Source organism: Anolis carolinensis, chromosome 3, assembly GCF_035594765.1.
Source record: "Anolis carolinensis isolate JA03-04 chromosome 3, rAnoCar3.1.pri, whole genome shotgun sequence".
Classification (NCBI taxonomy): domain Eukaryota; kingdom Metazoa; phylum Chordata; class Lepidosauria; order Squamata; family Dactyloidae; genus Anolis; species Anolis carolinensis.
In genome coordinates this window covers 53928537-53946061 of record NC_085843.1, presented here as the reverse complement: position 1 = coordinate 53946061, position 17525 = coordinate 53928537, and the positions used below count along the sequence as shown (strand labels likewise).

General features: G+C 37.5%; 1 protein-coding gene across 7 annotated transcripts in view; it reads left to right on the top strand.

Annotated features, from left to right (window-relative positions):
* Positions 1 to 203: 203 nt before the first annotated feature.
* dcaf6 (DDB1 and CUL4 associated factor 6) overlaps positions 204 to 17525 on the top strand; it is a 50346-nt gene continuing 33024 nt past the window's right edge. For 5 of the 7 annotated variants that reach the window (XR_010004133.1, XM_062974926.1, XM_062974927.1 and 2 more), the window contains exons 1-6: positions 204 to 669; positions 9862 to 9923; positions 11648 to 11740; positions 13622 to 13807; positions 14764 to 14877; positions 15705 to 15840. Coding sequence is in view for 6 of the 7 variants with exons in the window: in XM_062974926.1 (XP_062830996.1) it covers positions 576 to 669; positions 9862 to 9923; positions 11648 to 11740; positions 13622 to 13807; positions 14764 to 14877; positions 15705 to 15840 (685 nt within the window). In the remaining variant the exon portion in view is untranslated. Of the gene's footprint in view, positions 670 to 9451; positions 9573 to 9861; positions 9924 to 11647; positions 11741 to 13621; positions 13808 to 14763; positions 14878 to 15704; positions 15841 to 17525 lie in introns of those variants that run through there. The other 2 variants (XM_062974930.1, XM_062974928.1) reach the window with 1 other exon arrangement.

The following is a 17525-nucleotide window of genomic DNA, read 5'->3' as shown; positions in this document are numbered from 1 at the left end:
AGGCTATTCTTTCTCTCACGGCGGAGGAAATAAACATTTTTTTCGCTACCCTTGTTCGCGGCGAAGTACACACTAGGCAGTCCAAGAAGTTTTGGATTAGTTTTGAGCAGAAATGAGGGAAGTTTTTTTAAAAAAAGATGCTGCTATTTGAAAGGTCATGGCAGCAGGGAACGACCGCTACCACCTGACGCCATTTTCTCCCAATTGTCAGAACGGGCCGGCGGGAACTCTCGCGATGTTTCGGATGGAAGGACGTCGCGCGAGCATAGTGTAGTGAAGGGAAAGGGGGCGGAGCCTGCCGCCGCTTGTGGCTCCTGCCTGTTTGTGGAGAGGGCAAGAAAGAAGGGGTCGTTTCGTTTGTGGCCCGGCGCGCCCCCCTTCCCCCGCCCTTTCTGCCTTGACCGCGCGTTCGTGCCAGCCAGGCGCGCGCCCGCCCTCCCGTCCGCGGGTTTCCATGGTGAAGGTGGCGGAGCGCGCGCGGGCGGCCTGCGGAATGGGCCGCGGCTGATGCCTCCTCCTTCTAATTCTACTTCTTCGGCGACGGCAAAAGCGACCCTCCTCTTCCTCCTGGTGCCATGTCCCGGGGTTGCTGCCCCCACCTGCTGTGGGATGTGAGGCAACGGAGTTTGGGGCTGGAGGAGCCCGGCCTGCTGAGGAGACGGTACCTAGGTGAGGGAAGGGGAAGGGCGGCGCCTGAGCGGAGGGAGGAGGCCGGAGAAAATGGTGGAGCGGCCCGGTGTGTGTACACCAGGCATGGGCCAACTTGGGCCCTCCAGTTTAAGCGGCAGAGGGGGGAAAGAAAAGGGCCTGGTGCTGTTAGGAATGGTGAGAGTTGAAGTCCAAAACACCTGGAGGGCCCAAGCGGGCCCATGCCTAGTATAGACATACATAAGCTTTAGTATAGGAGCCCCCGGTGGCCAAGGGGATAAAAGCCTCGTAACTTGAAGGTTGGGTTGCTGACCTGAAAGCTGCCAGGTTCGAATCCCATCCGGGGAGAGTGCGGATGAGCTCCCTCTATCAGCTCCAGCTCCATGCGGGGACATGAGAGAAGCCTCCCACAAGGATGATAAAACATCAAAAAAAACATCCGGGCGTCCCCTGGGCAACGTCCTTGCAGACGGCCAATTCTCTCACTCCAGAAGCAACTCCGGTTGCTCCTGACACGAAAAAAAAAAGTATAGGGTCTCCTTTGCTGTCTGTGCCCCTGTTCACAAGATTTCTCCTTCTGCCCCTGTGGAGCTTGGAAAAATTGGCTTGTTGTGGAAACAAGGATTGGTGATAAATGTGTTGTCAAAAGCTTTCATGGCCGGAATCATTTGATTGCAGTGAGTTTTCCGGGCTGTTGGAAACTAGGCAGTTGGGGTTTGTATATCTGTGGAATGTCTAGGATGGGAGATAGAACTCTTGTCTGTTTGAGGCAAGTGTGAATGTTGGAATTTAACCACCTTAATTACATTGATTAGCAATGAATGGTCTTGCAGCTCCAAAGCCTGGCTGATTCCTGTCTGGGGAAATCCTTTGCTGGGAGGTGTTATCTGACCCTGATTTTTTCATGTCTGGAATTCCTCTGTTTTCAGAGTGTTGTTCTTTGTTTACTGTCCTGATTTTAGATTTTTTTAAATACTGGTAGTCAAATTTAGTTCATTTTCATGGTTTCTTCCTTTCTGAATGGAACCACCTAAACTGGGTTCTACAGGCCAATGGATACTCCATCACAGACATCAAAAGAGCTGCAAGGCCAAGAAAAAGCCATGAGAGTAAAGATAAGGATTCACCCAGAGGAAAATTGTTCTTGCCATACATCAAGGGAACTACTGACCGCATAGGTGATTAATTGCAACATTCATACTCGCCTCAAACAGACAAGAGTTCTTTCTCCCACCCCAGGCCTTCTACAGATATATAAACCTCCCTTGCCTAATTTCCAATTTACCTCACAATCTTTGAGGATGCCTGCTATAGATGTGGGTGAAATGTCAGGAGAGAATGCTTCTGGAACATGGCCATACAGCACAGAAAACTCACAGCAACCCTATGAGTCGTTTGTAAGTCAGATGTTTGTAAGTTGGGGACTGCCTGTAAATGTCTTTGTTATTATTGAAGAATAAATGTTATGCCAGTGTTTTCCTCCAAGTTACAAATCCCATCCCACTCAGTTTTTCTCCAAGAGGGGAGTGCTATCCCTTTCCTATAAATAAAGAAATGCATTTATTATTATTGAAGCAGAAATGTTACTTAGACGTTTTACTCCAAGTGTTACAAAATTCCATCTTAAATGGCTATTTTGTGTCAGATGCACAGAGTGGTTAACCTCACTTGAAAGTTTCTCTTGTTAATTCTCTGGCATTGGAGGGGAGATTGCCACTTTTTAATATACATTCTAGAATTATAAGGTGTTAAGGGTGTTTGGGGCACATAAAGCATGTTTCCACACTGTTTTCACCAAGAATGGAGGATTTACTCACTTAAGCGGTCCCTCGTTGTCTGAGTAGGATGGTCTTCCAAGTTATTGGAAGACACCTGTGTGTGAGTTTTTTTTTAATGTGTGGAGGTTAGTGCACAGTCGATCAACACACAGTTTTCATAGAGTGAGGATCCCAACCAGTGGCGTGGTTAATATGACGATTCGTGGTTTCTCAGTCTGTTGCAGTCTTCTTTCGCCTTCACAGCCGTTGAAGTATGTACCATGTTATCTTCCGCCTGGTCCGCCGTTGAGGTCTTTGGATTGTGCTCGGTCTGGAACCTCCCCTGCCCCCCCCCCCCCGGCGTGCATTAGTCCAGTGGTTATGCCTACAGGTTCATTGCGTGTTCCAGGGGAGGATTAACCTATTCCTATAAAAAAAATTGTGTCAGAAGCAACTTGAGAAACTGCAAATCGCTTCTGGTGTGAGAGAATTGGCCATCTGCAAAGACGTTGCCTATAAATAAACAAATGCATTTATTATTATCAAAGAATAAAAATTATACTGATGTTTTCTCCCCCATCCTTCGCAAATTGTTGTGCTGCTTTGGTTGCTCATTTTATAGTTGAGCCAAGCAACAATTGTGTTTTGTTTCCCATTGCTTTGATTTTTCTAAAAGGTTTGTACAAAAGAAAACACACAAAAGAGAGAAAGAGAGAATCAGAATAAGGCATAGCCATTCTACCATTGTCATGAATGAAAGAAGTCCAAGAATTACCAAACTTTTGAAGGCATTTAACTGAGACGTCATAATTTGTTTTCGGCTCCCTCAGATGAGAAATATAGCACAAATTATGTAGAATATTGATTGGTAGGAAATTTTGTTTAATGATTTTTGCTAGTAATGACACACTCTGTACTATACTTTTGTACATGTATAGTGTATAGGTTATTTCATATAATGCATATTGGGAAGTGGTATAAAATTGAATAGTTGTTTTATTGTAGAGAAAAAGAAAAAATCTTGCAGGCATTTTCCAGTATTTTCCTAATATGGTGCGTGTATCTGCATCTTGTCTAATACAGAATTGTCTTATTTTAATATGATTTGGTGTCCAAATCTTAATTGCTTTGTTTTATTTGTTTGTTTTGCCTCATCTGGAAGAACTTCAAATAATTCAAATAAAGTTTGCTATGAATGTGCTGAACTATTTATCATTGGAATGTAGATTGCATTTTGTATGAAAAGTGGGTTAAATAGTAAAATAAGTGCAACTGTCACAGTCATTTGCATTCATAACTTAAAGGCATTGAACCAAGCATCTGATTTTTGTTGAATTTGCTCAATGTGAAAGTGTGTTACTAATCTATTTCAGTGTATACTTGGTATCTGCTGGGACTTGGTTACAGGATCCCTGTGGATATGAAAATTCATGTATGCTCAAGTCCTGTTATATACAGTAGTATAGCAAAATGGTATCCCTTATATAAAACAGCAAAATCAAAATGTGACTTTTGAACTTTTCATAATTTTCAAGCTGCAGGTGACAGAATACATGGATACAGGATTTGTGGATATGGAAAGATGATTGTACAACCATAGCCTTATAAATAATCAATCTGGAAACAAATTTCTTAGGCTCCTTCTACACAGCTGAATAAAATCCTACATTTTCTGCTTTAAACTAGAATATATGGCAGTGTTGACTCAGATAACCCAGTTCAAAACAGATATTGTGGGATTTCTGCCTTGATATTCGGGGCTGTGTGGAAGGGCCCCAAGTGACGTCATTAGGCAATTTAAATAAGTTATTAACTAATCCCTCTCCCTTGTCTTCTTTGTGAGTTACATAGCCTTATGCCCCCCCCCACCCCCAAAGTAAGAAACAACTTGAAGGCACCCAACAACAACTAATTGATGTAATTGGGGATGTAATTGCTGATGTAATTGTAATATGTCAATAGATCTGACAAGATGGATGTGAAAGCAACTTCATTACTGTGGTAAGAGAAAGGTGTTACAGAAGAAAAAGAAAATGGTTATTATAGGAGGAAAAGAATACTCTTGATCTTTTATTAAAAATAATCGAGGGAATCATGTTCTTGTGTACCTTTAAATCATTTCCAAATTATGGTAACACTAAGCTCCTATCTGGGTTTTTGTTAAAAGAAAGCTTGCTTTTGCCTTCTTCTAATGCTGAGAGAGTATAACTAGCCCAAGGTCAGTTAGTCAGTTTCCACGGCTGGATGGAATTTAAGCCTTGATCTACAGATCACAAACTTGGGGTGGGGGGGAATCATGACATCTTGCTATATTGTTTTCTCTGAAGATTTTAGCTGCATTAGGATTTGTGAGGAGCTAAGATTATATACATTATATTATTATATACATGTTTTATATACATGTTTTATATAGTTCTTTTTTATCATGTCAAAGCGACTTGAGAACATACTGCAAGTCGCTTTTGGTTTAAGAGATAGTTCTCAGGGGTATCATATTTCAAGTCATTCCTTTGAATCTGATTTTGTTCCACTGGATCAATGGTAAATAATACAATGACAAATCGTATAGTTGAGCAACAGTCTCATGGTAGTTTTGCTATAGATTTTCATTAAGGAGTTGCTTACAAAATGAAAACTATCGCCATTCAAATGTAATGTTTTAAGACATTTTGATTGGGTAATGGGGTTAATTGAAATAACCTAACTCTAATAAGCTTTTATTAATATGAAGTTAAGTAAGTAAAGGCTGCTGAAATTTTTCTGTACTTTTGTAGTGACATGTTTGTAAACCTTTCCCCCAGAGAACATCAAATCCTAGAGTTAAGACTTGGTTTCATAACATTTTGCTGATGGGTTCAGCCAAAAAGTTTAAAAATCTGAAAATAAAATAAATGGGTTGATGTGAGTTTTCTGGGCTATATGGCCATGTTTCAGAAGCATTCACTCCTCATGTTTTGCCCACATCTATGGCAGGCATCCTCAGAGGTTGTGAGGTCTGTTGTACACTAGGCAAGTGGGGTTTATATATCTATGGAATGTCCAGGGTGGGCGAAAGAGCTCTTGTCTGTTTGAGGCAAGTGTGAATGTTGCAGTTGGCCACCTTGATTAGCATTGAATGGCCTTGCAGCTTCAAAGCCTGGCTGCTTCCTGCTTGGGGGAATCCTTTGTTGGGAGGTGTTAGCTGGCTCTGATTGCTTCCTGTCTGGAATTCCCCTGTTTTCTGAGTGTTGTGCTTTATCTACTGTCCTGATTTTAAAGTTTTTTTAAATACCGGTAGCTATATTTTGTTCATTTTCATGGTTTCCTCCTTTCTGTTGAAATTGAAATAAAATAAATGTTTGATAGTTTACAAAAAACAAAAAAAGCAATGACATTCTCTTTACTAATACTGTGTGTTATATTTGTGAGAAGAAGAACCTAAATATTAGCCCTTTTCTTTAAATTGAAGTAGAGAGTTTGTATCACTGACAACTTTGGATGAATGATCCACATTTTACATTTGCAGAGAAAGTTGTGTGCAATTGTAGGTAAAAATGTCTTATAGGATACTGAATGTTTGGCATCTGAAAGAAAAAATAGTGTATTCAAAATAACAAATTGTGAATTAACATTTTAGCGTGAGCACATATTTTAATTAATATTTCCCAGTAGAGCTGCATTTGTAGTGGTGGATAATATTCTTAACAAGATGTGAGGCTATAATCAACATTAGCCCTATCCACTGAAATGTATAGGACGTTTAAATTTGAAACAAAATTTTAAAAAATAACCCAGTCACAAATAACTTAACTCTCATGATTTCCTTAAGTCTGCTCTAAGGAGACCTGATATTGGATTGAGTCCATTGTTATGAAGATTGTTAGAAAACGAGCTAATCCACAATATATCTCTCCCCGACATTAGCCAATATTTTATTTCTTTTTTCTTTTTTTACTGCAAAAAAGTAAATTAGCATTTGTACTATTTTAATTTTCTGCAATGATCAGCCTTTTAAAAATGTTTTTCCATCCAGAATATCAAAAGCCAGAAAGTAAAGACAAAAAGAAGAAAAATAACCAACTGCTGTAGTCATAAATTTATTTAAAAACTGACCAAATTTCTAAATTGAGTCAATTTGTAAATTTCTTTATACACCATTTTTTCAAATATTGCATGTGTTGCTAGATCTTTATCCATTGGACCATAGGTAATGTAAAATGATATTTCTAGTAATTAAGTTTTAATTTTTTTTGGCCTTCAAAAGCAGATGAAAAATCCACTTTTTTACAATTTGTTAATTTTCAAGAAACAGGTGAATATTACGGGACTTTCCAACTTTATTCATGATTACTACCTAACAAAATGTAGTTAACCTTTGTGTTAAGCAATATTACATCTACAGCAATTTGTTGATTTAGAAAGCCCTTTCTTGAATAGATATTGTGGTGACCAATATAGCTGAATGAGCCATATAAGACATCCTGATAATATTTCTTTTGAAGGGTATCATAGATGGATAGGATAATGCTGTGTTTTCAACTTGCAATCCTGCATGTGGTAGAAAGCAATGCCATGTGTGACATATCTAGAAATATAAAGAGAAAGGAAGGATGAAAGAGAGGTTTCGTGGTACTGTTAAGACTAACTGCTCTATTTACTCGAATCTAAAGCTCATCTTTTTTGCCATGTGGGGGACCTTTCTTAAAATGTAGAAGCATATCCTATTATGTGATCTTCACACATGCAATCATCTCTAGACAAGGAGTTCCTAGCCTGGGTCTCTGGAGGACCATGAATAGGCTTCAAAAGGTGGTGTGTGTGTTTTTTTAAAATTCAGTTTCTCATTTATCTTGAAAATTGTGTTCAGGTGCATTTTTCTGAAGCAGGTTTCATCACTTCTATTATCTTCTCAGAGGTTTCTGTAAGTTCCCAGAAAGAATAAGAAACACAGATCTAGACACAAGTGAAAACTAGTCTCAGGTTCCTGGGTCTCGTTAATCTGCTATAGAGAACATGAACTCTTATGGGCCCTCATACTTCTGTAGATGGGTTATAAGCAAAATAAAATATACAAAATTTGTTTTGAAAGCCATTTAACTTTATGAATGTGTTTTGCATTGGCTTTATGTTGGAAAAAATGTTTCTTGTGAATTAAACTTTTAAACTTTGATTTTGTTTGTTGTGACATTTACTTCAGCTGAACGCTCAAGCACTTGTAACATTATCTGTGTCTGAATAGGAAAGGTTATATTTAGCTATGGAGTCATTTATGATTTGTGGTATATCTGAAACTGAAATAAAGACATCTTAAAGATTTCTACAAAACAAAATTCCATCAACTGAGGCCACTTCCACACAGCTGAATAAAATCCCACATTATCTGCTTTGAACTGGGATATATGGCAGTGTGGATTCAGATATTCCAGTTCAAAGCAGATATTGTGGGTTACTCTGCATTGATATTCTGTGTTATATGGCTGTGTGGAAGGGCCCTTAGAAAATAGGAATGGGTCTTGGGGTGTTTATGCATGACCTTTTTTGGCCACATGACAGCAAACTAAATTCCAACTGTTGGAATTAAAATGGATAGTGAGGCTTAGATTGGTTTATCTTCAGGAACTTAAAATATTTTTAGGCCACTGATAGTTAAAATGATTGCAATGTTCAAGATATTTAAAGTTTTAGAACTATCACTTGCCAACATTGCTATAGTCTAAATTTCCCTTGAAATGCTGTTTTTAGCTGCCCTTAATGTGTAAACGCTTTAGAACTTACCAAGTTTATACTGATGCATCTGAAGAAATCAATAAACCTTATTACAGGCATCATGTCTTTCAGTCATCCGCATTTACCTGTTTTCTCAAAATAATAAAAGGTGGGAATAGTTTGCATTCATACTAGAATGCCTGTCTTGTAGAAGAAACTGTTATGCTGAACTTCAAGGTAAAAGTAGCATGTTTATAAATAGTTTTTTATTACCATGTAATGTGTTCAAATGATACAGTGATACAGTAGAAGAAATGGAACAGCTGAAGCAAAACTAACTCAAAAGCAAATTAAATAATTATCTTTAAAATGGATGCTGTTGGAATGTTGACAAAAAGATCCTACTAAAACCAGTGGCCAAGAAATACATGGAGCCATATCTATACTATATTTTTGGAGGTGCGGGAAGCCAGAATGATAGTCTGCACATCTTTGATCACTATAATTATTATTGTATTAACTTCTACAGAAGATTTAAAAAGAACTTTCCAGCTCCACCATTATGATTGTTGTGATATACCAGTATTGTGTGGAAAGACTCAGTACAGGTTATTTGCAAGGTCTGTAAATGTATATATGAGCCAGCCATCTGGCTGGTTTGCAAAGCAACAGTTAGATACCCTGTCTGTTTTGATTGGATCTCAAGAGATCTAATACTTTCCTTTAACAAGGAAATACACATAGCTATTCCAGCCACATATAGTTGCAATAACACATTTAAGATACATTGTATTGTTGCCTTATATTAATTGAGGCACAAGTGAGAATAACTAGGATATGGGTAGTTCCTTTATTTACAGTGATTGACCCTTCTAGTTTCTTAACTGAAAAAGGTTTAGTTAAGTCTGAATTTAAAATGTGTACAAATAATCTCTAATATTTATGTAATTTGCAGTTTTTATTATGTTATATGGGTATGTTTATGTAGGAAACAATTTACCTATGATATTTCTGTAATTGAATTTCTCAAATGTAATATAGATTGGTATGTGTAAATTAGAAATTTTAAACCCCTTTCATATGACTGTATCAACTAAAATATATGTGTATCACTATTTCTTTTTGGATCATTTTGCGAGTTTTGGTTGAAGGATTTTCTCCTAAATATCACAGAATAGTTGAAACAATCACATAAAATCTAATTTTGGAGAGATAAAAATGTAATGCTCATCCTTATTACAGGTAGATGCAGCTTCGCTTATATAGTACTCTAAAGCAAATCTTCATTTCACTTGATGTTTTTATTAAATCAAAAGAAAAATCACTCATCTGGCAGTGTTCATTCTTTTCCTTGCAGATGAAACTACAGGAGGGATCAGGGGCATGTGGGGTGTGCTATTCCCCAAGGAAGGGACACCAGGGAAAGCCAGGACATTTTAAGTGCTGAGGCCAGTGGGTCAGTCTACTCCAGTTTGGGGGCGGGTACGTATTGCCTCTGACATTGTAATACTTGGGTTATGGTTACACTATGGTTCTTCTTTTTGGACCCTAATTTGAATCCTTCTGTGCATTTTTGACTGGACAGAACAGAAGAGAATCTCATCAGTTGCTCAGAAAATCCTGTGACCATCAAGGAGATTCACATTGCCCAATATAAATCTTAGCTCTAGAGGCAGTGCAACGGCAGCTGTAGAAATATCAGAGAAATGGAAACAGTTCTTAAAATGTTATTCCTCTGTCAGTAACAAAAGCTTTTTGCTATTTTTTCTAGGTAGAAGAGAATTTATCCAAAGATTAAAACTTGAAGCAACATTGAATGTGCATGATGGCTGTGTAAGTTATTCATTGCGTTTTTAAGAGTAATATTTAAAAACGGTGCTTGAAAAGGCAGTTAAATGTTTTGAAATGTACTTTTCAAGGTGAAATGTATATGTAAATGTAGTATTCTCAAAATATAACTTCAAGACAGTTGTATTTCACTTTGCATGAGACTTCTGTAAATTGAGGAGACTGTTAAGTTGAAAGAAAAAGTCTAGGTTAGATATCAAAATGCTTGCGGGTTACCCAAAACCTCAATAAAGAAGATTAGCTAAAATCTGTACAACAGGTCAAGAGGTACCCTGTTTCCCTGAAAATAAGACATCCCCAGAAAATAAGACCTAGTAGAGGTTTTGCTGAATTGCTAAATATAAGGCCTCCCTCGAAAGTAAGACCTAGTAAAGTTTTTGTTTAGAAGCGTGCAGGATCGGTAAATGTACATACCATAGATTGTTGTACATGGAAATAAAGGTAGTAACAAGAAATAATAATAATATTATAATAATAATAACTTTATTCTTGTATCCCACCTCCATCTCCCAGAAGGGACTCAGGGCAGCTTACACAGGGATAAGCCCAACAACAACATAAATTTACATACAAACAGAAATTTAAAACAGTAATTTTAAAACAGTATAGCAATAAAATATAATATAGAAATTCCTGAAAGGATTCACAGTTTGGTTATGCTGTTTTGTGATGACAACTACTGTACAGTAGATAATAAATTTTCATTTTTAAAAATTCAACCATAAATGTGAATTCATCTTTGTGAAAAAATAAGACATCCCCTGAAAATAAGACCTAGCGCATCTTTGGGAGCAAAAATTAATATAAGACACTGTCTTATTTTCGGGAAACAGGGTAGTAAAAGTCTAAAATGACAATAACATGGTTAATAATCCGTGTCTGTATAGCTGTTAAAAACAAAAGACTACCTTCAAGAACTCGAAGGCTTGCTCAAATAAAGAAAACAAAATGGTAATAACTGGCACAAAATAACTGCAAGCAGTCCTTTAGGGATATTAAAAAACAGGAGCATATTGCTAATGGCATCACAATCTCCTATAAAGACTTCTTAAGTTCACCAGGCATAGAAAACTAGGTAGCAGGACAGCTCTATGTTGTATGATAGTGGAGCCAAAGAAAAATAAAAAATAAGAAGTTTGTGAAATAAATTAATTTCATTAAGCTTCAGTTTAGAACAGTGGTTCGCAACCTTTGTTCCTCCAAGTGTTTTGGACTTTAGCTCCTACAATTCCTAACAGCTAGTAAATGACTGGGATGTTGGGGAGTTGAAGTCTAAAACACTTGAAGGACCAAAGATTGGGAGCCTCTGGCCTAGAAGATGCAGGGACAGATGCCTGGGTCTGGACCATTACTTTTGGGTGATGAGCTGAAGCAAATAGTAGTGACAAGAGTTCATCTATCTGTCCACATATAGAGTGTATTATTCTCTGACATATATAGATATATAAATATAATGCTGTATATTTGCATGAGAGGAATATGTTGTTTTCATGCAGATGTGGGCCATGGCCAAGAGAAGAAATATATCAATTTGGTTCTCTTGGGTAGTTATAATAGGAATTTTGTTTTTTAAAAAAATATAATGACTCTTATTCTTATCTAAAGTGTTTAAGTCTGTTTAGAATATCAGGTTAGATAGTTGGTTCGAATTGCAATTGCTTAACCTTTTCTGCTCTTTATAATTTAAATATATATATATATATCCACAGGTGAATACAATTTGCTGGAATGATACAGGAGAATATATTTTATCAGGGTCTGATGATACGAATCTTGCAATCACTAATCCATACAGTAGAAAGGTAAGATGATTTCTGTTTTCTTACTGATTCTTCTGGACATTCAATAAGTTACTTCTAAAAACATTTTTCTATTTTGCGATACATGTATATCTGTGGCTCTCCTAGTTATGGATTTTAAAAAAGTGTATCTGCCTAACATAAGAGAGCTGCTACAAAATATGTCAAAGGTCAGGTGCCAACTGAGAACAAAATATAGTTTATTTAAGTAATAACTCAAAAACAGCTCAGCAAATTGTCAGAGGCTTAAAACACTTAATCTTCAGTGTTATTAAGCAGTTAAAACAGAAAAAACGCCAAAAACATGAACTGGCGTATAATCCGGATTAACCAGAGATATAATCCGGATTTAACATAAAGTACTTGAACTCAGCCCAAAGGCACAAAACGGGATTTAAATGGCAAAACAAACAAAGGTAAATCGCTACGAAGCCCCAAAAACTTCCTAAAAACCCAAGAGTACAGCAGCGATTCCAAACTGAAGCAAAAACCCAAACCGGGCTAAAAGCTCTTCACCGTAAGCGGCACAAACAAACGAAACTGGAAAACGCTGAGGAATTAGTGGCAAGCCGCTGCAGAATCGCAAACCAAGCCAGGAGCCAAAGGAGCGTATCGTTGAAGCGGAGTCAAGTCGGGATAAGGAAACAGCGTCAGGGTCAGGAACGAAGCCAGCAGTCAGCAACAGTAGTCAGCCACGGAGATGAGAACAATGCCAAGCCGAGTTTGGGAGTGAAGAGATAAGTCAAGTCAAGATTCAGTCCAAGGTCCAAAGGGTGAAGTCGTCACAAGAAGGTCCACGTCATGGGATGGCACAAAAAGCCAAGACAACGAAGGCGAACAGCAGCTAATGCAAAATAGTAATAACAGTGCAGTCCAGGAAAACCCACACAATTCCAGCCCTCCGTTGAAGAATAACTCGGATCAAACTTATATCTGTTGCAAAGTCCCAAGCCAATCTTCAGAATCACATACAGGAAACCCAATGGCGCCCAGCAACACCTTGCTACACGCAAAGAATAGTGCCCAAAAATCCCCAATTTATTTAGGTTTCCTTGGGCGTCCAAACTTCCAACGCCCTAGGGTCAGGTGTCCCAAGTTCCTCATCAGAATCTGAGCTCCAAACAGCCAACGCCGTAGGATCAGGCGTCCCAAACTCCTCATCAGAATCAACATCATCCTGCCCACACCCAACTCTGTCCGCACCTGTGGAACTACCCTCATTCCTCCAGGCAGACCATGTGGGATCTGCTTCTGAAGATACCCAAGCCTCTCCAGCATCCACAGCATCCATGCACCCAGATTCCTCCCCAAGATCCTCCGGAGCCCGTGCCCAATCTGTGCCAACTTCCTCTGTCACCACCGGTTCCTCAGCATCCATTTCCACCTCAAGATCCCCTCCCAAGTCCCCACATGAATCCTCCTCGGAAGACTCCCCATCAATCTTCCTGATTCTCTTCCTGTGTAAATCTTCCAGCGAGACCTCCTCACTAGGGTTCTTCCTTCCTCTCCTGATCCCTCCATTATCACTCACAGCCTCAGAAGACTCATTCACAACAAAATACATACATCAATCCAAGCAGTACCACGTAAAGGAGATACCTTGGTATTATGAACTATTTCTTTTGGCTTTTCCACCTATCCCATACATGCTCTAGTAATAATTCTAGATTATTACCAAAAATTAGTCATTCTAATTCAGCTTCAGATATGAAGTTAACTGGACAGGAACAAGCAATTGATTACTTTTTTTGTCTAATCAATCTCAGAGTGGATTATGAAGATAGTAGTAGAATGTTCCTGATCTTTATGATGGGAAAGAAATTTATTTATTCTTTCTTATATAGATTAATTTAAAATGTTGAACTAATAACTTTATTTTCTTAGGTTTTAACAACCATTCGCTCAGGACACAGAGCAAATATTTTTAGTGCAAAATTCTTACCATGCACCAATGATAAGCAGATTGTGTCTTGTTCTGGAGATGGTGTCATTTTTTATACTAATGTTGAACAAGATGCTGAAACCAACAGACAGTGCCAATTTACATGCCACTATGGAACTACTTATGAGGTATTGCAATACAATATATTTCTTATTACTATAGAGCAAAAGTGCTGATCCGTAGCTATTTTTACTCTGTAATTACATGTTGTAAAATTGGAACCAAATATATCACAGTTTTACAGTCATTTCCTTGATTTAAGGCAACTGCAATGTAATATTACCAATTTTAAATAGTTTTCCTCATTATTTATACCATAAAAGGGAAACCTTTTAACACATTGAGGAATCATATCTCATTAAGCTTAAACTTCTAGGGCTCTGTCCCAGATTGTGGTTGGGTCTTTTTCCAAAAAATGCCAGGGTCATCGTTAAAATGACCAAAGCCTTCCTTTTTTTTCTGTCATAGTCATACTTATTCTTTCCTCATGTGCATTTCAATCAGCCCTCTTTGTGTCTTCCAGTTTTTGTTTAGGGAGGGGGGAAATAATTGTGAAAGTGGAATAATTTTTCATTCAGAAGTACTAAGACTCATCCTGCTTAGCTTCCAAGGTCAGAGAGGATCTGATATTTTTAGGATAAGCAAGTTTTAATGCTTTATATTAGTGGTTCTCAACTTGTGGGTCCCCAAATGTTTTAGTCTTCAACTCCCAGAAATCCTAGCAGCTGGTAAACTGGATGGGATTTCTGGGAGTTGTAGGCCAAAACAGGTTGAGAACCACTGCTATATATAAACAGCTACATCCAAGTTATTACGTTGCTCCATGTGCATAATTGATTCAGAGTCACCATAAAATAATTATACTACACAATTTTCCAAATATCGTATTCTGGCTATTCCATATTGAACAAGCTGATTCAGATGTGTAGCACAGAATTGTGAAGATTACTGCTGAAGAACAAAATAAACTTCATCCTTTCTTGGTACAAAGAACCTGCTGTACAGTTCTTTGAATTCTGGCTTTATTGTTAAAATCTATTATAGTTGTTGCTGTATCTGATTGTTCAAATTGTTTATATCACAGATCATGACAGTTCCAAATGACCCCTATACCTTTTTGTCTTGTGGAGAAGATGGCACTGTGCGATGGTTTGATACTAGAATCAAGACAAGTTGCACAAAAGAAGACTGTAAAGATGTAAGAGATACCTGTATAGGATAGTGAATAAGGAGAAATACTGTTTTTAGGACATGGCTTGATTGAAAGCTGCTGCTCAGGATTTAATGTGGTTACCAAAATACAAGAATACAAAGCCATGTAAATGGAAAAGATAACAGTATTTCTACATATCTTGATTATATGATGTATTATAATTTAAAGAATTATCAAGCAGTTTCCACTCAAGGTTTGAAAAGCTTGGATACATTTGTACTTTACAGAAATTATATGATATGTGCCACAATAGTCTGCTAGGGAACAGTATCTGAATTATGATATAAAAACATTTGAATTAGGAATTAGGATAATGTACAACATTTCTATATAAGTATAATCCTTAATACTTGTTTTTAACTTTTAGAAAATGGACAATTAAATATGCTTTTATAGCGCTTTCAGTATTATATGCTATATTGCTAGTGCCTTTTTATATTGTAGCTATTTTTAATTCCTAATCTGATTGAATTGCTCTTTACATCCAATTAGTTGTTAATGCAATCCTTCTAAACTCGCTTAGGCAATACTTATCTCTCATCGTCTAACTCCTGACCTCTATTTCTATAAGAAATAAAAAATGTCAGATTAAATATTGTGTTTACATATACAAGTTATCCTTTAAATTAATGTTCATGAACCATGTTTTTTGCCTCTTGGGCCTTCTGAAATAGCCATTTGAACTCCCAGTGGTTAAATCTGTTCTAATAGGAACCAGATTAGCTCTTTCTAAAACGTGATTAGTTCATAGGATTTAATTTTAGGTGTTAATGTACTTCTTATACAAATGCAGTATTTTACTTTTGTTCCAGGACATTTTAATAAACTGCCGGAGGGCTGCCACTTCTGTAGCTATATGCCCCCCAATACCATATTACCTTGCAGTAGGTTGCTCTGATAGTTCAGTGAGAATATATGATCGACGAATGCTTGGTACAAGAGCAACAGGTAAGATAAATGTTTGTATGGCATTATAAAACAGCTTTATAATTTAAAGATGTGAACGTTTAATTAGGCATTTAATAAATAAGGTGGCTTGCAATTATTACCATATTCATAAGAACTTGTATCATAATGGCTCCAAGGACTGAAACAGAACTTGAAATAATGGATTACAAGTAGGAATTTACAATATTTGGAATCAGTTTCTTTCCCCACTAGTGGAGGCATGGCCATATTACATGACAATTGTAATTTTACTGGGAGGAGAAGAATAAACATTCTCTTGTTATTACTTTTATATTTAATGGGAATATGGCTTCACTAAACTGAGGAGGAGGAATGTCACATGGTTCAAGTCCTGGCTTTAAAAAAAAACCTGCTGCACATGAAACTAAGTACTTTATTTATTTATTTATTTATTTATCGTATCAGAAGCGAAACCGAGGGTACAGTTGTAATGTACTTAGAAACACAAACAAACTTAAAAACTTGGCATTATACTAAATGTCCTTTGACCAGAATGTGGCCACTTGGAGTTCCTCTGGTGTCGCTGTGAGAAGGTCCTCCAATGCTCAGACCACATTGAAGTAAGTGGTCTATGGTTTGCTCTTCCTCACACTCGCATGTGCATATTCCACTTTGTAGCCCCATCTCGTGCCAGAGCACAGTCTGTTCAGTGCCTTCCATGTTGCCCAGTCTTCTGTGTGCCCGGGGGAGTCTCTTATGTGGTCTCATCTGTGGATTGAGGTTCCGGGTTTTAGCCTGCCACTTTTGGACTCTCAAAATGTGAGTCATTTGGGCATGAGAGAAGCCTCCCCGCAGGATTGTGACACATCCCAACATCCCCAGGGCAACATCTTTGTAGACCGCTGATTCTCTCACACCGGAAGCAATTTTGCAACATGCAGCCATAAGTACATTATGAAGCAATGGCAGTATAACTAAGTTTACAAAGCAAATTTCCAAACTCCTAGTTAAATTACTAGAATTGCACCAAATACTGTATATTAATATACAGTTAATTGTATAATGTTAATGTTTCAAAAGACTATGATTTAGACATACATCAAATTGAAAACATTCAGATTTATGTCCCCTTGTGGAGGATATTTTATTTCATTCTTAATAAATTCCTTCAATTTACAGCTGTGGCAAATAAACACGGAAGCTATATGCGTACTTTAAAATATTACTAATGATGCCATTATCTTAGTGTTTATACTTTTCAGAGTGTAATAAGAATTACAATGTTCAAAAGAACACAGAAAAGGGTTACTGACATTTGTGTTGCTCTGTCTTAGGAATTGCCATGAAATAAGAAAACAGGCAGATGGCACAGGATGTTTTCATAGGGATAATTAGGTTAATTCGAGTTCCATGAAATTATTTTATACTTGTGTGTGTGTATATCTGCCTTTAAATGGCTTGTTATGGAGACCCCATGAATTTCATATTGTTTTCTTGGACAAGGGATATTCTAGTAGTTTGCCATTGCCTTTCTCTGAAATATAGCTTCTACCACCTGGTGTTCCCCTACATTCTTCCATCCAAATGTTAACCAGTGCTGATACTGCTTATCTTCCAAGGTCAAGGATATTTAGATTTGTAGTATTAGGCCCTTCACACATATAACCCAGAATATCAAGGCAGATAATCCACAATATCTGCTTTGAACTGGATTATCTTGAGTC